Here is a 23,148-nt window from a genome sequence, read left to right on the forward strand (position 1 = left end):
TGCAACATGATTCATGTGGCAAGGAGTAGAAAGTGACACAAGAGTGAAGTGGCAAGAAACTTTGATACATTTGGGAGCGAGGCCAAGGGCCTAGCCCTAGTGTTGGGGGGTTCTTTGATGGGTAATGCAAAAAGAGAAACGAGTTGGCATTAAAAGGTGCATAATTTGGGGGATCTTTTTGTGGGTTTCTCAACCTTGAAGCACCAACTTAGCCCTTATACAGTTTTTTAGAAGGAATCGACAGAATACAAAATAAGGTTCAACCGAGCTTTAGGATCAAGCACCGTCCACGTTTCTCAAGATAAGATTGCCTCTTTTGTTGAGAAGGAATTAAGGAGGGGTTTGTAAATCTCAAGAGAATTTTGGAGGGGTTACTAATTTGCTGGCCAGTTTCTTTTTCAGTGGATTATCTTTCCAATTCACCATTTCCACCATCGGTTGCATCTTCAAATTCTTTGATTCATCAACAAAACCTTAGTCGCCGAATTCACTATTTCCATCCGTTGCATCTTCAAATTCATCTGATTCATTAACAACGCCTTAGTCGCCCAACCTTCTCATCCAACAACTTATGTACAATTGAACAGAATTTTCTATCTTTCCAATTCACCAAATTTCCATCTCGATTGCATCTCCAAATTCATCTCCAAATTTCGCCTTCCGTCGCATCTCCAAACTCATCTGATTCGTCAACAAAGCCTTAGTCGTCCAACCTTCTCATCAACAGCTCATCTACAACCTGTTGCCGAACAATTCGAGTATGAACTTCTTCTTACTTCTTCACTTGCTTGCTTTCACAGTTGCAGCTGCTACCCTTTCCCTTGTCCCCCTCCTGCGCAGTTTACGTAGCCTTGGCTGCTTTCCTTGTCATTGCCCAGTTTCTTATTCATTGGATGATCTGTCTTTCCGATTGACCATTCTATCCTTTTCAACTACAAATTCATCATCAACGCCCAACCTTCTCATGATCTGCAACCTGTAGCTGCCCACTAACTTTCTCACACAACAATACATCACACTCATCTTCGACTATGAACTTATTCCTTGACTTGCGTCCTTTCATAGCACAATTGCAGCTACCCTTTCCCAGCTTGCCCCGCTCCAGCGCAATTTACGTAGCCTTGGCTGCTTCTCTGTTTGGGTTCCCATCTGCACTCAATATTTTGATCCCAGTCTGCGGACAGCAGCTTAGCCCACCCAATCCGGGTCTTCCCTTGACAAGCAGATTCCCTCCTACGTCTTATAATCAAGGATTTGCAAACCTCTGGGCACCTGATCATGTTGCTGTCTACGATGATGGACGCTCGATTACACTTAGGCTCGATAAGTACTCAGGTCGGCAAATAAGTTTTGTTGTTTTATTAAGCCCTAGCGCCCGCGACTTGCTTACATATACAGCTCGTAGGTGTTTATATCAGAATGGAATCCTTCAGTACTTAACTTTCTTCCTACCCTTGTGTGTGCTTGCGTACAGGTTCCGGCTTCCTATCCAAAGAATCGTATAAATACGGCTTCTTCAGTGCCACAATCAAACTGCCTGATAACTATTTCTCTTCAGGCATCGTGACCACATTTTATGTAATGTTCCTTTTCTGTTTGCTTACGAACTCCGTTGAAAAATGCCGCACACACTCACTGTTAAAGCGGGGAAAACTCGTGTGAGTTCCGAATAGTGCATCGCTCCAATCATTCTGCTTGCAGATGTGCTTGCCGGCTTCTATCATAGCATTAAACCGTATGCTAGATCCCATTCCGCTAGAGAGAAAACCAGCAGTAGGAGACGTGTCTTGGGACCTCAACCAACACTGCAGATTCTCTGCCTCGATTGGCATGCACGCCTTACGAATCCTCTACACCAACATGCTGCGTTAGAGACGCCAAAGCAAGCACCAAAAATGCATGATTGAGCTTAACACATATATCCGCATTATACTCCCACGACAAAGCTAACTGCTCCTCGTCTGTTTTCCTTACCTGCAGGCTTCTAACGGAGGAATGTATCCTAATAAGCATGACGAAGTCGACTTCGAGTTTCTCGGCGGAATGCCTGGAAAACAATTCGTACTGCAGACAAACCTCTATATGCGTGGGAACACGGCCGTGGGGAGAGAGCAACGTCTGAATCTGTGGTTTGATCCAAGCGCCGGCTACCACAGCTACAGCATCTTGTGGACGCCTGATCATATCGTGTATATATTCGTTAGATGTTTACCCCAACTTGAGTTTTCAAACAAACTGAATTTCGTTTCCGCACAACTAACTTCTGTTCATCTCATGTTTCTAAATGTGATCCTTCCTTACCTTACGGAAGATACATGACACGAAATGGGAAGATGTATTTTTTTCGTCAATCAATGTGATACTTGTCCGTTCTACGGCTGAAAATTGGAATTCAGAGGGATCACAGTTTGATAAAGTCGCGTCTTTCCCAGTCGTTGAGAAGCTGATAAAGGTTCTTGGCTTGGGCTGTGATGCAGCTACTTTGTTGACGACGTGCCTGTGAGGGAGCTCAAATACATACCGAAACTACGCAGACAATATCCTTCCAAGCCCATGAAATTCTATGGTACTCTCTGGGATGGATCGAGTTGGGCAACTGATGGAGGAATATACAAAGTAAACTATACGTATTCCCCATTCCTGACGAGCTACACAAACTTCATACTTAGCGGATGCGCGGCTGCTTCTGGTTCTACGTCCGGGATCTGCTCGTCGAACCAGACTTTGTCGTCTGTGACGGGAGGGATTCCATCGCAGCTCACGCAAAATCAAACAACGAGTATGCAATGGGTGCAGCAGCACGCTATGGCGTACAATTATTGTGACGATGTCGAACGGTATCCAGACCCACTGCCAGAATGCAAGCCCTCCTAACAATATCTTTCACGAAACTAATAATACTGAAGATGTGGTAAATTTTCTTTGATTAGAGTGAAAGATGAATTAGCTCTTATTTCAATAAGAGCTTCACCAAGCTGTTGCCTTGTAAATATAGCAGCTACATGCAAAAGACAAGAAGGTAATTAACACTCCAACAACACAATAAGACTCTTAATTAGATTGTGTTATCCTCAACATTGATTAGCTCATTTGTATTTGCTACTGGCTTTGTATATTCATGTACATAATACACCTAGAGAGAGGCTTCTTGCCTCGAAACACATTCTTTTGTTATCCAACCATGAGGCGTCCTTCTCATAGATTGGAGAATACATTTCATACATGTATTATTCAATGGAAGTTCAAAAACATTTTCATGGCCGGTTTTTACTCAAGCACATCAAAACATTTTAATTTAACTTCACAAAATGGCAATTTCATCGTCTTCTTATAAGATCTACATGCACACATCCATGTCTTCATTTTGTTTACATTGATAGATTTTTGGCTAAAGGAGGTAGGAATTCCTCGGCCATCTTGTCTTTTGAGGTGTCAAAATTTGTGAAGTATATGATTTGGGGCATTTTTAAAATAGAAATGTGAGACTTGGAAAGGGGTAAATAGAATCCCCAAGGAGTTCAATAAGAAAATGTAAGATAAGTCATTGCATTCAAGAAAAGGATTTTTATTTTCTTGGGCTTCTAGTGAAATCTACATACGTAAGGGGTTTTTTAATTAACAAAGTGAAATTCTCCATACAAAAGGGGTACCTTTATCATCTCAAAATTTACAAAGGGGTACCTTTGTCATCTTAGAATTTAAAAAGGGGGTTTTTATAGGTTATTAAAATCTATAAGTAGGAGGTTTCTTAGATATCTCTTAAAGGCATGTACCATATGGGACATAGTGAATGCTTAAAAGGAGAGCCATAGAGCTTCGATTAGGATGGACATTAACTATTTGAAAGTCAATTTTGAAAAAGGATGGGCATGCCCCTTCCCTATTTAGGGAGCTTACAAAGAGGAGAGGAGTCCTATTATGGATTGCAACGTGAAGATATGAAACAATGAATCAAAATTTATCTTTAAAATACAAAAACTTGCAAAGGCTAGCTCAAGCCCTCATAGAAATCTGATATATCGCATTGAGAAATGTGACAATCCTTAAAGGGGTATAGCAAATGTCATTATGAATCCCTCAAAGGATATTGGGTAAGCCCATATAGGTTCTCTTGGTAAATACACTCTTATAGGAATTTGGTGAAACTCTCATAGGCTATTAGATTTTTTTATAATGTACTAAGAGAAGAGATCCTCACGGGAAACTGATCTACCTTGTAGGGGAACTTTTGAAGACACTTAAGGGATAATAGATTATAGGTTGGTACTTCTAGTTTTTTAATAAAATCTCTAAAGGGGTATTTGGCCAAATGGGTCCTCTGAGCAAATATGCCCTTATCGTATATTTGGGTAAGGCCTGGATTTTGACATGTTCATTGAGAGGGAGAGTTCCCTCATGAGAAATTGATCTATCCCATCTAGAACTCTTGGGAAATTGTTAAGCTTTAATAGATATTAGAAAGGCCCTTATAACTAAGTTCTAAAAATCCCTTAATGGATATTGGGTTGCCCTTTACGTGTCGTCTTGATATCATGACCCTATGGAGTTTTGATAGCACACAGTATAGTGATGCTGACGTGGGGGAGAGGTAATAATAGTTTTTATTGAGGCCAAAAAAGTCCCATTAGTATATCCCTAATAGGTATTTCAATAGTCAATGTTTAATCGGCACATCCACCTTTCAAAATATGGACCTATGTTCTTTTTCGCATCACTGACCCTTTGGAACGCCAACCTAATCTTCTCAAGAATGAGGTCTTGAAAGGGAAGAGGATGATGGTCCCTCTTGGTGGCTACATTGAGTTTCTTATAGTCGATGTAGACCCACCACTTGTTATTTTTCTTTGGGGTGACTACCACTGGTGAAACCCATTCAGTATTGTGAACCGGAACAATAAACCCAGCTTCTACAAGTTTTTTACTCTGAGCGCAAAGCATCGGTTTATAGGGGCCCTAATCTCCGATACTTCTGAGCCATAGGCTTCGTGTCAGGCTTTAGCTCTCAGGCTTTAGCTCTATCTTGTGCTCTATGGCAGTCACATTGGCGAAGGTGGTGGTAGCTTTGGTGATTTCTCCTCATTGTAGTATATTTTACAAATACTTTTTAGAAAAACAGTCACATCCAAAAACTCTGAAATGTGCAGCTGAAGGTTTCTTACCAGAAAAGGCTTGCAGTGGAGTCATCCCGTTCACAGTCTTTGTGTAGCTACGATTCAGGATGTAAACTGCAGTGTTACATGCTTCAGCCCAGAAAGACTTTGGCAAATCTTTCCCTTTCATCATACTCCGGCCCATTTCACAGATGACGTGCATCTTGCATTCTGCTACTCCATTTTGCTGTGATGTATGTCGCGGGGGTTTCTGCCTCTTGATTCCGTGACTTTTGCAGTAACTTTCGAATTCAGTTGATGTGAACTCTCCACCTCTGTCTGATCTCAACTTCTTCACCTTCCTCCCCGTTTCTTTCTTGACCATTACATGCCATTCCTTGAACCTACTAAAAGCCTCGTCTTTAGTCTTCAGGAAGTATATCCATATCCTTCTAATGTAGTCGTCGATCAGCGTCATGAAGTAGTAGGAACCACCCAAAGCTTCCATCTCCATCTTTCTGTAGAGGTCCGTGTGAATGAGCTCTAGAGGAGCCTTTGCCCTACTGGCCTCTTTAGGAAAGGGATGCCGATGCTTCTTGCCCATCATGCAAGCTTCACATACATCGGGCAAATTTGAAATTTCTAGTAGGTCTGCAATCATTCCACTTTTATGCATCTCCTTCAAAGAACTAAGGTTTAGATGACCAAACCTCTCATGCCACAGCTTAGTGTTCTTCACATCCGCTCGAGCACTGAAAGCTGAGAGTTCATAAATGTTGTTGCGCCATGTACATTTACCAATGACCTTCCCTTGAAGATCCAGAATCTGTGCACCATTCTTATCGAATTGAACTTTGAGGTCCCGATCCGTGATTGCGGAAACGGACAACAAATTCCTCTTGATATCTGGCACATAAAGAACATCGAACAACTGTTTTACAACTCCATATGACTTGAGAGCAATCATACCTTTTCCTTTTGCTAGACATTTTGCATCATTTTCGACTGCTACCAGGATGTCATTCCCTACCGACTATAGAGGGCTATACCAATCCTTCCGACTGGTCATGTGGCATGATGCACCACTGTCAATGATCCATGGTTCATCCGCAGGTACATGAACTGCCTCCATGCAAATCTCCTCAATTGCGACGAACAGCTCTACTGGTACTGCCTACGCGCTGTTGCTGGACTCTTTCTTTACTCCGTTCTTCTCATCTGCAATCTTCTTTCGGCACTCATTCTGCTTGTGCCCTGCCTTGTTGCAATAGAAGCACTTGATCTTCTTCTTTCTCTTTTTATCTTCAAAAGATGATGGGTTACCAGAGTCCTTACCCTTACCTTTCTTTGATCCGGTCCAGAAAGCCGAATCTTCTCCAGTCCTCATCTTTTAACGCATCTCCTCCTCCAGAAGCATCGCGTTGAAATCCTCAAAGTTGAGGGGTGGATTTTTGTTCTGCGTATTCAGCGCCATAACAAGATCGTCGTACTTTGGTGGGAGAATTCGTATGCACCTTCGTGCTAGATTCTCGCTGGTGATGGTGATGCCAATCATAGTCATCTGATCGCGCAGATTCTTCACCCTGGTGATAAACTTCTCTGTCGCTTCAGACTCAGACAACTTCTCGTTCACGAGTTGAGCCTCCTCCGCTGTGGTGACATGTTGAATTAATGCCATGAGGTAATCACTAACACTGCAGACAATAGAACACAACGCATCTGCATTTCTTCTTGTCCATGCGAGAATCTCATCCGCAGTTGGTACTATCTATTGTCCTGCATTGGTTGGATCCAGTCTCGCAACCGGCCTCACGTCCACCCCAGTAGCAGTGTCCCAAAGCTCGTATGCGCTTAGGATGGTCTTCATCTTGAACTTCCAGAGTGGATAGTTAGAGCCGTCCAACTTCCCTCTTCATAGAACGGTGGGATTCGCAGTCTTGCGGGCTGGGCCAGCTCTCACAATATGCTCACGCAAACAAAAAACACACTACCAAATCTTCTTGCTAGAGTCCAGGCTCTGATACCATGTAAGAACATAATACAATGTCTGTGCTCAACAGATAACACGATCTCGTACGCAAGAGAGAAAACAAGATAGTATGGAGAATCAAAAATTTGATTACTGTAAATTTGATACAATAGATGGCGCTGCCTCCCAACCGTGCGCTCCTGTGAAAGAAGCTTCGATGGCATACTGGAAATAGTAGAAGACAGAGGCGGATGCTAAGGAATCAGGGTTGCTACAGCCAGTGATGAAATGGGCTTCACGACCTTGCTCTTATATAGCCACCAGTCATAGTCAGTTAGGCTCAATTGGGTGACCGACCCAGTCCGCCCAAAACGGTCGACTGGGGTTCGGTCCTAAAATAGGCCACCGACCATACGATAGAACTGGTGCGCAAAATAGAGCAACTAACCTATGGTCTTCGTTCGGCCCATTGCCATCCGAGATCATCTGAGGCTCCAAACGGGCCCCGCAACCCGAGAGTGGGCTGCCCCGGGAAATGCTCCGTCTACCCTCAGTGCGGTCAGTCAAGGGATGCCTTCCCGCACTTGCATGTAGCCTAGTTGGTGGTGTGCCAACTCTATCTGAAGCCGTCCAGCCATCAGGCCACACATGGGCCCCATCTAGTGTCCAAACCAGGACCTACCAGATAACCGAGCTACTCAATTGCCTTCTCCTCATATGGGGGGGCTTACAAGTAGAGTTAGTTGGTTCTTGCATAGCTACACGAGAGTGGAGCATTGATATCTAACAAGGACTAGGATGGAAGAATACAAGTTAATAAGAAGCACTAGGATGGATGAAAGAAGAGAGTGTTTGTGGAAGAACTAGGATAGAATATACAAGTTACTAGGATGGATGAAAGAAGAGAGTGTTTGTGAAAGGACTAGGATAGAAGAATACAAGTTACTGAGAAGGACTAGGATGGAAGGCGGGGTGGCGGGAAAAAGAGCTGGAGTGAGAGAGAGAGATAGGGAGGGTGGAGTTTGAGAGAGGAGAGAGTGTACAAAAGAAAGCGATATGGAGGGTGTTGAGAGTTCATGCTCAACATCATGTGATCATGTGTGCATAGCACCATCACGTGATCATATGTGCATAGCACTAACCTTATAGAGTGCTATAAAGGAAAGGGTTAGATTTCCTAACCCTAACCCTAAAAGGGTTTGTATATATTCGATTTTTTCAACTAAATCTAGTGTACAGTTTGTCATTTGTGGTGTGCTCTGTACCTGTGCCCTCTCTCCTCATCTCCACTCTTCTCCTCTCCCCTCTTCATATTTTGTCATGGTATCAGAGCTCCCTTCTCTTCCGGTGAGACATTGAGATTCTTGAGAGCGAGAGAGATTGTGAGATTGAGAGTTCTCCTGAGTGTTCTTTGTGAGAGTCCACTTCCGGTGAGAGATCTTCATCCGTCCATTTGAGAGAAAATTTCCGTCATTCCTTAAGAGATTTCCGTTCATTTCTTGAGATTTCCTTGTGAGGATTTCAATTCATTCTTTGAGACATTCTTATTGTGAGAGAGAGAGATTTCTTCCTTCTGAGTGAGAGAGGATTTCCGTTAAGAGTTCCTTGAGAGATTTCATGCTTTAAATATTTTCGTTGAGAGGCAAGCGACCTTGGTCATGCTATAGGAATTCTCCGTGACAGTCTTCACTTTCATGTTTCCACACTGAGGAGCTCGGATTCAATAGTGGGAAACATAACTTTGGAAGCTTTGTATGGCATTCTATCTACCAAGACTCCTTCAACATAGCCTTAGCTTGCAAGGCGGCTTCTCAGCAAGCCCTATAACCATCTTCAACAAAGGCCACAAAGCAACAGACGACACTCCTCTAAGCTAGCAATGACCCAGCCACAGCAGACTGGCAGCTCCATTCAGTGCACCTCCATCCTTCTCCAACGGCACAACAATAGCCTCTTGCAAGCCTCCCTTCAACGGCCGCCTCCCGTAGTGTCCTCCATCGACCTATGCTCGCCGACGACCACAAAAAAAAGGCAAAGGCAAAGCCTTTGCCTGTATTGACCATCTACTGTGACCTTTGGACTACGGGTTGCACACATACGGGCGACGCTCCAACAGCCACGGGCTGCATGTCCTACAGCAACAGCCTTCACGGCCGACCAAAGACACCGCAAGACCTCCAAAGACAGCATCCGTGCCAACACACAGCGCTTCATAGTGACAATGGCTTCTTACAAGGCAACCGACTGCCGCTTCGCTCCAAAAACAAAAAAAAAACTCAGAAGCTCCAAAGCTCCCTCAACGCGCCACCAGCAACGCAACTTTTTCCACTCAACTTCCAGGTATCACCAGCGACGTAACTTTTTCCACGCTCCTAGCTCACCTTCCACTCCACAGACAGCAAAGGTAAGTTCATCCCACCGAACGACCTACGCCATAGTACACGCCATCATAGAGCTCACTGCTCCCTCGACAAGCGCATTCTGCCTCCAGTTCTGCCTCCAGCTCGAACTTGCAGGCTACAGCCTCCAACGGCGCCATCTCCAAGGCTCGCAGAGCTCCAACGAAGAAGAAGATAGAATCTTTGAGATTCCATCAGAATCTTAAAAGATTCCAGTCATCATCCTTATGACACGTGGTAGTTGACCAGGACCCTATCCTCAGGGTCACCACACCCTAGAGCTTGGTCAAGGACCAGCCACGTGGCATCCTATCTGCCACGTCAGCCTCGCTTGCCATGTCATCAGGCACTCGGATGTGCCACATGTAGCTATTTTATCCTCTACCACGTGGCACCCTTATCCATAGTGCCACATCATCAGTGCCACATAAGCAAGCCATATCATCCAATATACTGTGATAATCAATCGGCTCAAGCATTGGCCAAAAATCCAGTATATCACTCCAGGACAAAGCACATTGATGTCAGAGAGCACTTCATCAGAGAAAGAGTGTTACTTGGTGACATCACACTGCAGCATTGTGATAGCAAAGAAAATGTTGCAGACATCTTTACCAAACCACTCGGTAAAGAGCTATTCGAGAAACACCGACTAGCTCTTGGTTTGACACAGAGGAAGGACATTCCCATTAAAGGGGTGTGATGGAATGTAATGCTCAGTCCTTCTTCGATTCCCCAGAACCATCATCTTGAGGGAAGGCCTACTTCATGATGTTGATCTTGAGGGAAGGTGTTGAGAGTTCACGCTCAACATCATGTGATCATGTGTGCATAGCACCATCACGTGATCATATGTGCATAGCACTAACCTTATAGAGTGCTATAAAGGAAAGGGTTAGATCCCCTAACCCTAACCCTAAAAGGGTTTGTATATATTCTATTTTTTCAACTAAATCTAGTGTACAGTTAGTCATTTGTGGTGTGCTCTCTAGCTGTGCCCTCTCTCCTCATCTCCACTCTTCTCCTCTCCCCTCTTCATATTTTGCCAGAGGGTTGGGAGAGAGAGAGAGAGAGAGTCTGTGTAAGAGAGAGTGAAATATATTTTGACCCCTTCTCTAAAAGTCTTAGTGGAACTATAGTTCCATTTCTTGTCTATTACAACTTTACATTAGAGAACTGAAAAGTCTTTGTGGAACTATAGTTGCATTTCTTGTCTATTACAACTTTAGAAAACACATAAGTCTCTATAGAATTAAATTTCCATCACTTAACTATTACGTCATTAGAGAGAGCATATGTCCTTGAAAGTGCCTACTATGGCATTGGCTTCACAACCTGTTTCAAATCTTCCACTGACTTGTAAGCATTCAACAATTCCTCTTTTCTCTCTTGGCTTTCCTCATCTTCACCATTTTTTTTAATACAGCTTCTAGCCATAGCCATATCCTGTACGAAAATTTAACTCATTAGCATAAGAAGTACGTGATTAAAAGAAGCAAAAAAGAAAGCTAGGGATATTCACCTCTTCTGCTGTGGATCCCCCATCCAATAAGTACTTGTTTGAATAACACCCCTAGGACTGTGTTTTTTTATGGTTGTGCATCACACTAAGGTAAAAACGGTGTTTTATGCTTGATCGACAATGCACAGCATATCCGATGGGCACAATACTTTACATGCACCTTTAAATTGGTGGAATTGACTTACATGCAAAGTGGAACTCTCATCCCATAATCACTTGTTCGAATAACACATGTAGGACCGTGTTTTTTGCGGTTGTGCAATGTGCATGACACTAAGAAGAAAACAGTGTATAATGCATGATTGCCTACGCAAAGCATATTTGATGGGCACAATACTTTGCATATGACTCAACCTATGTGTTGTTGAGTTTCATGCAAAGTGATGCGCCCGTTCCATAAGTACTTGTTCGAATAACACACCTAGAAGCACGTTTTTTGACGGTAGTGCATATCATAAGGACAAAAATGGTGTATAATGCGTGATTCACAATGCAAATCATATCTAATGGGCACAATACTTTACGCACCTCAACCTAGGTGGTATTGACTTGTGTGCAAAGAGGTTCCCCCATCCGATAAGCACTTGTTCAAATAACACACCTAGGACCATGTTTTTTGATGGTTGTGCATGATACTAAGGCAAAAACGGTATTTAATGCTCCCTCAACCATGACAAGCATATCCGATGGGCAGAATACTTTGCATGTGCCTCAAGAGCGGTGGTATTGAGTTGCATGCAAAGTGGTACACCCATCTGATAAGTACTTGGTCGGATAACACACCTAAAAACATGTTTTTTAATGGTTATGCATGACACTGAGGCACAAACGGTGTTTAATGCGTGATATACCATGCAAAGCATAGCCGATGGGCACAATAGTTTGCATGCACCTCAACCTAGGTGTTATTGAGTTGCATGCAAAGTGGCATGTCCATCTGATGAGTACTTGATCGGATAATTTCTCCCACCAATAAATTAAGTACTAATTAAAATTTATAATAAATGAGTAGATTATTAAAAAGAGACTAATCTTTATGTAATTGTTGCTACTGTAGCTTGCTTGCAAAAAGGACTCTTACAAAGGAGATGGATATAGATTTTGTTCCAGGGATGGATGTGATTTTATGTAGCAAAAGAGAAGTAGTTGCATTTGCTACAATCCATGATAGTGATCCCAATTCAGTTTGCCACTTTCGAAGACTTGGCGAAGATAAGGTGGCGATTACTGTATCAAAGATTCTTAGCGCACATGTTGAGCTAAAGTATAAATTTGGAGATATGGAAACACTTGGAGATGTTATGCCCTACAATACATCCAACAAATCATATATAGCATGGGACAGAGACGAGAATTATGCAACAGACATTATCAAGAATACAAAGTGCACCACCTTGGATTTTACTATAGGGGACATTTTACAAATGAGATCATTTGCAAATAAGAATGTAGCAGAAGGTGAAGTATTGGGATTTGAACAAGTGGAGCAATGGTCATTTGCACAGATGAGGATTCTAAAAGTCACTAATGATGGTATGGTTGATAACATAACATCCTTATGTGATCCCTACTATGAGGTAGGCAAGAATATGAGATGAAGCATGCAATTTTTAAACATGAGAAAGAGGCACGTGGTTTTCAATGATAAAGACAAGGTATACTACAATATCAAAAGACCTAAAAAGCGTGCCCATGTGCCAAGCTCTATCACTTCAAACGTGGATGATTTCAATGTACTCAATTATAGAAGTGACATATTATTTGGAGTGGATGAGTACATTGGTTCCGAGAAACAAAAAGATTTTAGAAGCGAAGCCTTATCTGGGGTGGATGAATTCTTGCACAGTGAGAAGGGCAAAGGTTTCAATAGCAATGTCTTGTCACGTGTAGATGAGTTCATGCATATTAACAAACCTAGTTTCAATCAAGCTTGTGAATTTGTGAAAGCCATGCAAGATGTCCCAATGAGCGATGTTCTCTCAAGAGTGGTAGAGTTTCAAGGTTCTCAATACTCTCATAGAATATTGAATTCATTGAATGGTCCTAAGAGTATGTTAAAAATGAGGATGAGATCAACAGAGGACTATTCAGTATTTAACTTTGATTGTGATATGGCCAAGGATGCAACGACCAATCATGGATGCTTGGTTACAAACAAATGTGAGGAGAAGAAGTGCATAAATACAGATAACAATGTGCATGAGAATGAAAACGGTCATACAAATGCATGAAGAGAAAGTGAATCCAGGCAGATCCACAAAAGCAACCAAAGAGGAAGAGAGTAATGAAGGAGGAGAACATGTTAAATGCATTGGGATATCTATGTTGCAAGCGAAGATGTATGCGCTTCATTGATCTTACAGACATCAAGGAATGTAGAGGACACGTGTGGCAAAGAAGAGGAAGCGAAAGAAATGAATACCTTCTCACAAGTCTCTCTTGCTTTCTTCAAAATGGCAATAAAAGGTTAAGTTCAAAACAAAAGGTAAAACCTCTTGTAAATGGAAAAAAGATTTGCAATAAGGCATATCGCAATATTACTAGATTATCCCATGGTACATATTGGGATTTAGTCACCAAGGCAAAGGGCGGCAAAAAATTTAGCATTCACGGTAATAGAGGAAGGTCCAAATCAAGAATCTCAACTGTCAAGGCAGCAGCAATTTTGCAAGACTTCATACATGAAAATGCTTTACCTCAACCCCATATATCTACCAAACTCCTTAACGGTGATGCGATCACTGAAATGCACCTTCCAATGGGCTTGACAAAGCTCGAAGTATTTGGCTCTATTGCAGAAAAGCAAAGGCAAAGAGGGGATGCTGTGGCTTCTTACTCTTTGGAAGAAGAACTTTGGATATGTTAAAATACCAAAGAGGCAAAAAATGTCAAAGTGCAATGTCTGTGATGATTTAAAGCGAGTGATTGAGAGTGCAACATGTCCAAATCAAAGGGAATTATACCAAAAAAATCAAAAATCTCATCATGACCTTATTCGACATTCCAGACAAAAATATGCATTTTGAAAGGAGCAAGCTATTTCGCATCCCGATGACTACATGTGCCTTATTGTAGATGGCATGGATCAGAATACAACAACATTGCCTCGTTTTCTTGCCACTCCACCTAAATTACAAGGAAAGCACTTTCTAAAGACACATTTATGTGGAGTGTTAGTGCATGGAATTAAGTTTTTACAAATATATGGATTGATTCCTTGCATCTACATGATAGCAATCAAGTTGTAACATCTATTATGAAGGCAATTCGCAATGTACATGTAAAAAAGGTTGCCTACCACCGACTTTAAGAATACAAGCTGATAATTGCCAGCAAGAAAATAAGAATGTACTCATGTTTGCACTCTGCTTAATGCTAGTTGCTCATCGAATCTTCAATGAGGTCGAATGTGGATTTTTGTATGTTGGGCATACACATGAGGATATCGATCAGGTTTTTAGCATAGTCTCAAGAGAGCTTAAATGCAAGGATGTGGAGACAATAGATGACTTGGTAAGAAGATGTGGGAGGCAAGTTGGTGGTCGTAAGGAAAGTACGGTATGTGAGAGGCTCGAAAGAATGTATGATTAGAAGAGCTTCATTCTACCTTTCATACAAATGGGTGGTGATGCATTGACAGGTCATAACAATCCACACTACTTTCAGTTTTTTTTAAAAGATGAAAAACCCGTACTGCAATGGCAACAGTATTCTCATGATACAAAATGGGAACCTGAAGAACCTTACAGTCTCCTAACTTTAATTCCCAGCAAGGAAAGGTATCCAACATGGGCTCCTATACAAGAATTCAATGAGAGGTCTCACTGTGAAATAGGACTAAAGCATTTATTACATACAAAGAGGAAATGCTCCAGAGATATCCTGATTCGAAGCCTACTTGGAGAGAACACACTACCACTGTAATTAACAAGACACAAAAATTAATAAAGGACCTTGAGAGAATGTGAGGCTCAAAGGATGTCAAGGAAGAATGCAATATATTTTGACCAAATGTTCATAACGATTTGCGCAGCCCCAGTCTTTGAAAATGAATTTGTATCATTACTTTCACGTACTTCATGCATGTCGAGTAATCACATTGCTACCACTTGTATAGTGATTTGTGGACTGGTCTATCATACTGATGTGTCACCCCATTCTTCGATCAACACCACATTTTTCTATGACGATGTGCTGATCCTATTGAGGCAATCCACGTCTTGGTGGCCAATGTGTAATTTCCAATCCTCTCTCTATTCTCTATGTTTACAACACATTGGGCACTTTGGACCTTGTTTGGCCTGCCGTCCTCCAAACAATACTTGCAACCTCTATTGATTCTAGAGACCCCACACTATTGCGGATTCAATTTCCTCTCTGATTTCACTTGTTTCTCCGGTGAATGTGGGCCACATTCTGTGCCGCTACTGTTCGATTGATTGCTACTTGATTGGCTCCTATTGTTGGTGGGCAAGGTACCTCCTACCTTGAATGTACTAGCAAACCTCTGTTGGGTGATTCTTCGTGCAAATCCCGCACCTTAACTAAGATGCTGACTTTGTTGCTCCTAGACTCTAGTCTTTCTTCCAATAGTTTCTCTATCTTGCTAGTTTTCTTCTTTGCTTTCTTCTTTTCTTTTTTGGATTTCTTTGACTCTTTTTTGCTTGATTTCTTCTTCTTATGCTTCCTCTTCTTCTTTGACTTGCTAGTCCTCATCTTTCAGAGTCATTGTCCTTGGATCTATTTTTAAACGATCCACGCCATTCTTTTGACGGAGCTCTTGCAACTTCTCGTGGATATCATTTGGTGTCTTTTGCTTATTACGAAACCTATGTAGGAAAGCTGTTTTCAGTTTCTCATAGTCCGTAAATTGTGCTAGGCCATATGGGCTAAACCAACTCATAGCCTTGCCACTCAGGGTACATTTAAACTACTATAAGTTTTTTGAATCACCAAACAAGGTGTGTTGAAGCCACTTGCCTGTGACATCGGGTTTCAAATTGCACCACATGGCTATTCAAATCATCCTTCTTCTGACCCATAAACTCCATGAACTTGCACTTTAGGCTTGCTGCCAAATTCATTGGGTGAGCCGGTGGAATCAGTGGCATAGGTGGTGCTGGTGGAACCTATGTCATAGGTGGTGCTGGTGGATCTAGTGGCATAGGTGGTGCTAGTGGAGCTGGAGTGGAACTATTGGCATAGGTGGTGCCGTAAGCACTACTAGAATTGTCGGTACTTGTGGTACTCCTGGCATTGTCAGCACTTGTGGGACTACTAGCAATACTGGCACTTGTGGCACTATTGGCACTGTTAGCACTTGTGGCACTATTGGCACTGGTGGCACTATTGGCACTATTGGCACTATCGGCATTTGTGGCACTATCAATTTCACTACTCTTTTTGAAGTTGATTGCATTCCCAAATTTGGCTAAATTGTGGAATTAATTTGTGTTTGAATTCAAATGGATCACCATATTCCACGGAGTAACCAGATTTGATTGACTTACTAGGATTATTGGCTCTACCGGATTTAAGAATGTTGTTGGATTGAATTGGCTTACTAGATCTTTTTGCTTGTCTAGATTGAATGAACTTGCAAAGTTTGATTGTGCAAAATTAAACTTCTGAAATGGATACTATGGGTACTATTGAATTGTTGGTCCTCGGCAGAATCTTCTATTGCCTCTTCAGCTATGGGTTCCAATATTTCTGCTACTACTCGCATACAACTTTCCTCATCCTCAAGTTCTGTGGCTAGATTCTTTTGTCCAACCCCTTTGACTTGAAGCATGTCATACTATAGTTGAAAGTTGGTTTACCACTAAGCCAATGTTGCATTTCTAATTACAAAAAATAGATCACGTTGCAACCATTCTCCTAGTAGAGCCGCACTAGCATCATCCTGAGATGCCATTGGGACATTTCTATCCACCCCTGAGGGTTCTTCTACATTTATTGCTAGTTCAATGACACACGGATCTACATCCTTCTTGTGCAAGTGCTACTATCACGATCATGTATGCACAAGTGATGGGTACTGACTGATCCAAAAATTTTGACATGTAGACCATTGCCTATTGCTTTCCATTCCACCTATACTATCAAATATGCTTCACGGATGCTTCTCCTTTAAATAGCATTAGATCTTCACCAATCCTGTAAGCAAAATGATTCTATCACAGAACTGCGCCTATTATTCCTCGTCTTTTGCCCTGAACATTAATCTCTTTGGCAACTTTGGTCTCGCAGTTGGCAGGGTACATGAACAATAGGATCACCAGTGTTTTGAGGCTCATCGGGAACCTACAAAAGTGTTCCATACTAATACTGCTACTGCTTTCATCACTCAAAAAACAAAGAAACTTCCAAACAGACCACTCATAAACATCTTGCAACCATTGAAACATAATCCAAAAAATTACAACATTATTGAATTGCAAAGAACAAATCGATGGATATGGAAAGAGTAATAGACATCTTCATAATCTAGAAATGTATTTGCTTATAGAAATAGCCAAAAATCTCTCATTGCAACAACATCTACACAACGTCTCATTCCTATTCTGGTATGTATCCATGCAAGGATCTGAAAAGGTACACCCAATAGATGGTGACCCTCCATATCTATAAGCAGTAACTATATGGAAATAATACTAAAATGCTTATCAAGCTATTATCCTCCTATCACCTACTGCACTGGGAATTGGACTCACCATGTCATCTAGCCTTTGCACACTAGTCAAATCCACCATTGGAGGTTGCCTTTCCTAGACCCACTCGGAAACCTTGGAGTGAACGGATACTTGTTCCTACTAATCAATTGACGTTACCAATGCTAGTCCATGTGGTATGTTTTGTGCCATTGTCATAGCCATCACATAAGTAGACTTGATTTGGTCCTATTCATCCTAAGCAACATTATGCACCATATTGATATGTGGTGTTGGTGCCGATGATAACTCATGGTGAGCTCTGCTCTGGTCTTTTTCAGCTTGGTGGCTTTCACACTTGAACTTTCAATGTCCGCCCAAGAATCAATTAGTAATAACAAACGATTGGTTGTCGAGGTTGGTATGGTTAGTAGGCCTAGCCGAATTGAGCTAGAGGGGTTGACATTGAAGCCACAACTACAGAAATGATTAGGGAGTTATTGTGGCCCCAACAGGCTATTGTGGCACATGCCAAGCATTGTACCAACAATGTGCATTTCCCTCTGGCAAATGGCACACCAAAGTTTGTTGAGATCACATTCTTCAGCTACATGGTCATAATTCTAGCATTAATTACATTAAATATTTGGTTGGAGATGTTGCATGGACTAGAGGAATCATCTCAACATCATGTGTTATCATATGTGCATAGCACTAACACATAGAGTGCTAAATGGCATGAGGGTTGGAAACTCTAACCTTAACCCTAGAGGGTTTGTTTATATTCATTATTTTCAACTAAATCTAGTGTACAATTAGTATGTGGTTTGCTCTCTAGCTACGCCCTCTCTCCTCTTCTCCACTCTTCCTCTTCCCTCTCCATATTTATTCATGGTATTAGAGCTCATGGTTTTGCCTTCCGCTGAGGTGTAATTCTATTGTGAGAGATTGAGAGAGCTTTCTTTCATTCCAGTGATAATTTTCATTCAGTGAGTGTTCATTCCTTTATGGATTTCCATCCATAATTCTATTCTTATGCTTTGAGAGACGTGATTGTGAGAGAAAGAAAGGAGAAAGAGAAGTCTCATACTTTTGTGTTTGAGAGTTAGACATCTCTGAGAGAAGGAAAAGAATATATATATATATAGAGAGAGAGAGAGAGAGAAGAAAGATTCTATTCTACTTCTATTGTAGATGGTCCACTATCCTACTTCATCTTCCTCTCTGTGAAGAAAGCCTCCAATTTTGACAAGCAAGAACTACATCAAAGGTGGGCAACCATCAACAACCTCCACTGAGAAAAGGAGCACAATGACTCGGTAGCTACAACCACATTCTACAAGCTAGTAAAGTGGCCAACATCTACAAACCACTACAAAGAAACAAGACTGAGGCAACTACAATGACCCATGTCCATCCAATGAGCCTTCATATTAAGGTGGCTAATCAACTACATCGGCCCTATAGCTTTTATAGCAAACACTAGCAATGTACAATAAAGCAAAACAAAGTAGCAAATGGCCTCACACAACACAGAGCGGCAACCACAGTAGCCATCTCCAATGACCACACAACACCATCAACATGCAAATCTACTCTCCCATAGTCCATCGACACTAGCATCCATGGCCTACAATGAAGCTATAGCCTTCAATGGCCAACAGTGGCTTCTACAACAACACCCATGTGACGAGGTGATACAAACGTAGCTAGCATCCAAAGCAATACATCACTTCTTAGACGGTGCAATGTAGCCAATGTATTGAGCATGCAAGACTACTAAAGCCAAGGTGCAGCCCAAGAATGTGGTACACAGCCCCTGCTAGGCATAATAATCTCTTCACAGGCACACTTAGTAAAATTCCATGTGCACACAGGTGCCACCTTAGCATAGTGCTCCACAGGCACACTTTTCCTCTCTGCATGTGAATCCACCTACCACATCATCATTTCTCCTTTTTTTGGCCCCTCCACTTAGATCAAGTGGTATCTCTTGATCCAGGAAGAATTGGAGAGTGCTTCAAAGACGAAAATCAACTGCTTTTTTGTGCTCCACTCGTTACATTATGTGCAGATTTTGATGCTTGTATCACATACTTTTTAGCCTTGGCATCAAATCCATTTCTTGCACATGTTTAAGCCTCTTCATCGATTTCATCGATGCATCTAACCCCACACCTAAAAGGAACAAAACTATTCGCTACTTTTCCATCGCTCGATGGTTGGTCTAGCTTTAGATTAGCATAGACTAGTTTGTCATAGAGGAGACAACTCCAAAACAACCAATTAAAGCCATGCCCAAACATTTCCGCAACTAGTTCCTACTTGGAGTCAGTCCCTACACTCACATGTGGCTTCACATCATCACATGTACTTGGAGTCACTCCCTACACTCACATGTGGCTTCACATCATCACATGTACTGAAACCTGACCATCTACACATCAGTGAGCACATTTTAGAATTTTCATAGGTATTGCCAGATTGTTCAGTGGGTAGATTGCATGCCATTTGATTTTGCACTCACATGCCTTTATTGTAAAGCCTTATAGGCTATTTTGTGGCATTTTTTCATTATTTTAAGCCTTGTAAAGACTCTTAGCTATTCTCGGCATCATTTGCCACATAAGCCTTGTAATAGATTGGAATATATTGCAATTCTATATTCGCTAGTAGTTTAAATTGCAATTGATTGCAATAGTATTTTTCACAGGCACTTTGAGTACTATTTTGCTCCATATCTACCACTAGCAACCTCAAGTTGGAGGCATCTGCTAAGTTGAACAACTCCAATTACGGCACATGGAAATACTAAATGGAGACCATTCTTGTACTTCAAGACAAATGGAAGTATGTAGATGGGTCTACACCTGGACCATTTAGTGCACCGGCAAGTCATTCCAATGATCAAGCATTCAAAGCTTAAGACAGAGATAAAGGTAGAGGTAGAGCATCTCAGAGAAGTGGTCATCAGCATCCACAACAACATCTCCAATAGAGGGAGATTTCAAGGAAGAGGGAATGCATCAACCAACATGTTGAACATTCATTGCAACTACTGTGTCTGAAGTTTGGACATTATGAAAGAGATTGCCGCAATCAGCAATATGACCAAGAAGGTCAATCTAGTAGTACTAGAGGGAATTTTTGTGAAAGAGGAAATCACCGTGGTGGACATTAAAGTCATAGTCATTATGCCAATGAACCTCACACAATGTACCTTACAAGTGAGGATATGTAGAAGACTAACACATTGAACATTAACATAGATTGTAATTTAAAAGTGGAATGCAGCTATCAAGTTGATCAAGCATATCAAGATGCCTTGGTACATAGACCATGGTGAATCATCACACATGACAAAGCATCAGGAATGGTTTACAAAGACAAAACCATTGGAAGGACCCAAGAATTTTATCTACACTACAGATAACACACAGAATCCAGTTCAAGGGAAAGGCATTATGCCTATGAACAATTTTACTGGTATGAAAGGATTGGTGAAAAATGTACTCTACGTTCCAAAGTTCAACAAGAACCTTTTGTCAATTGGGCAAATGACAAAACACAACTATCAAGTCATCTTCGATGGGGATCAATACAAATCAAGGATAAATCTAGAGGATAATGGGAAGAACAGTTAAGAAAGGATGCTTATTCAAAATGCTAGCTTCAATACCATACTTACATGCCATGTCATCTTAGCAACAACCGATGCTACTTTCCACAATTTGGCACAAGAGAAATGAACATGTCAATTTCAAAATCTTGATGCAACTGAGAAATCAAAATATGGCACTTGATATTACAAAACTTCTATTTCTAGGAGAAGTTTGTGAAGCATGTTGCTTCAATAAAAAAAAGAGAATCAATTTTGGGAGAAGCACCTCTTGAGCAAGAGGTATTCTTGTGCGCAGACCCGTAGCATCAATGGTTCATTGTACTACTTGACTTTCATTGATGAATATAGCAAATATTGTTGGGTCTACTTTTTGAAAGAGAAGTCTAAAGTCTATTCCAGATTTCAAGAATTCAAAGCCATGGTAGAGAACTAGATAGGCGAAAAGATCAAAGTCATGAGATTAGACGGAGGAGGTGAATACATGTCTTCAGCATTCATGAACTTTGCAGAAGTAATGGCATTCAAAGACATTTCACAGTTGTAGATACACCTCAACAGAATGCAATAGCTGAAAGGAAGAATGGGACTTTAGCGGACAATGCTAGAGCAACGCTTAGTGAGAAGTATCTTTTGAATCAATATTGGGTAGAATTAATTGCCATTGCAAAATACTTGCTTAATTGGCTTCCGCGACTGAACCAATTTAGGGTATGACACCTTATGTGGATACAAGCCACACATCAAGCATCTCCAGATATTTGGTTGCTTAGCGTATGCCCACATACATGATGATCATCACAGAAAGTTGGATGTGAAGTCACAAATGCGTCATGGTTGGCTACAGTGAAGAAAGCAAAGCATACAAGTTGTATGATCCCATCAACTGAAAGGTCATAACCTCCAAAGGTAGAACTTTTGATGAATAATCAGAATGGAAAACATCAAATACACAGGAGATGGTCACTCTGATTACTCAGTCACCTACAGAGAAGGTTGATGAACAAGAGCAAGAATTGCCAAAGAGCCTTGTAGAAGAGTAGCAACTCATATGGTCTACCAGCCAGATTGACATATGCTCAGAAAGGCAAAGCGATTCATATTGAAACCACCAATTATGCTCTTATGACTACCATCATGGCTACAAAAGAGACAGGCTCCAGTTTACTTTGAAAATGTAGTGACAAGCCAAAGTGCAAATTGCTATGATTGATGAAATGGAAGCTTTTTATGAAACCAACAGTTGGGAATTATGTGACCTTTCACCCCAGGAAAGAAGTCCATTACAAACAAATGGGTTTACAAAGTAAAGTACAATCCGGATGGAAGCATTGAAAGATAAAAAGCCAAACTAGTTTGCAAAAGGCTTTCACAGCAATATGGTCAAGACTATGATGAGACTTATACTTGAGTAGAGCAAAGATGGATTCCATAAGATTTTTTATATCACTAGCAACACTCGGCAAATGGAATGTGTACTAGCTAGATGTCAAAAGTGCTTTTCTCAATGGTTACCTAGACGAGGAAGTCTACATGCATCAACTAGCAGGGTATCTTGAAGCAGGAAAAGAGCATCAGGTTTGCCATCCCAGGAAAAGTCTCTACATCTTAAAGCAAGCACCTAGAAGTTGGTACATCAGAATCAACAAGTATTTTGCTAATCTGGGATACATGAAGTCAAATGTAGATCATAATCTCTACTACAAAGTTGAAGGGGAAGACATTACTATTGCACTTTTGTATGTAGATGATCTGATTGTCACAAGAAGACTTGATAGCTTCACTAGCAAGCTAAACCAAAACGTTTCTACCTGCAGAGTTCGACATGAAAGATCTTGGACTTATGCACTATTGCCTTGGTCTTTAGTTCTGGAGAGACTTAGACAACACCTTCAT

The 23,148-nt window shown here is 41.4% G+C and overlaps 1 protein-coding gene across 1 annotated transcript; it reads left to right on the forward strand.

The window, feature by feature from the left end:
- Window positions 1–1,031: 1,031 nt before the first annotated feature.
- LOC147883580 (putative xyloglucan endotransglucosylase/hydrolase protein 28) lies at window positions 1,032–22,295 on the forward strand. Its single transcript, XM_087399522.1, has 6 exons — window positions 1,032–1,335; window positions 1,475–1,578; window positions 1,981–2,189; window positions 2,478–2,864; window positions 5,517–5,571; window positions 22,209–22,295. The coding sequence occupies exons 1-6, from the start codon at window positions 1,032–1,034 to the stop codon at window positions 22,293–22,295; spliced, it is 1,146 nt and encodes a 381-aa protein (XP_087255648.1).
- The last annotated feature ends 853 nt before the right edge of the window (window positions 22,296–23,148 follow it).

This window comes from Dipteris shenzhenensis, chromosome 28 (assembly GCF_047967505.1).
Source record: "Dipteris shenzhenensis isolate YYH24624 ecotype China chromosome 28, Dip_SZ_1.0, whole genome shotgun sequence".
In the NCBI taxonomy this organism is placed as follows: domain Eukaryota; kingdom Viridiplantae; phylum Streptophyta; class Polypodiopsida; order Gleicheniales; family Dipteridaceae; genus Dipteris; species Dipteris shenzhenensis.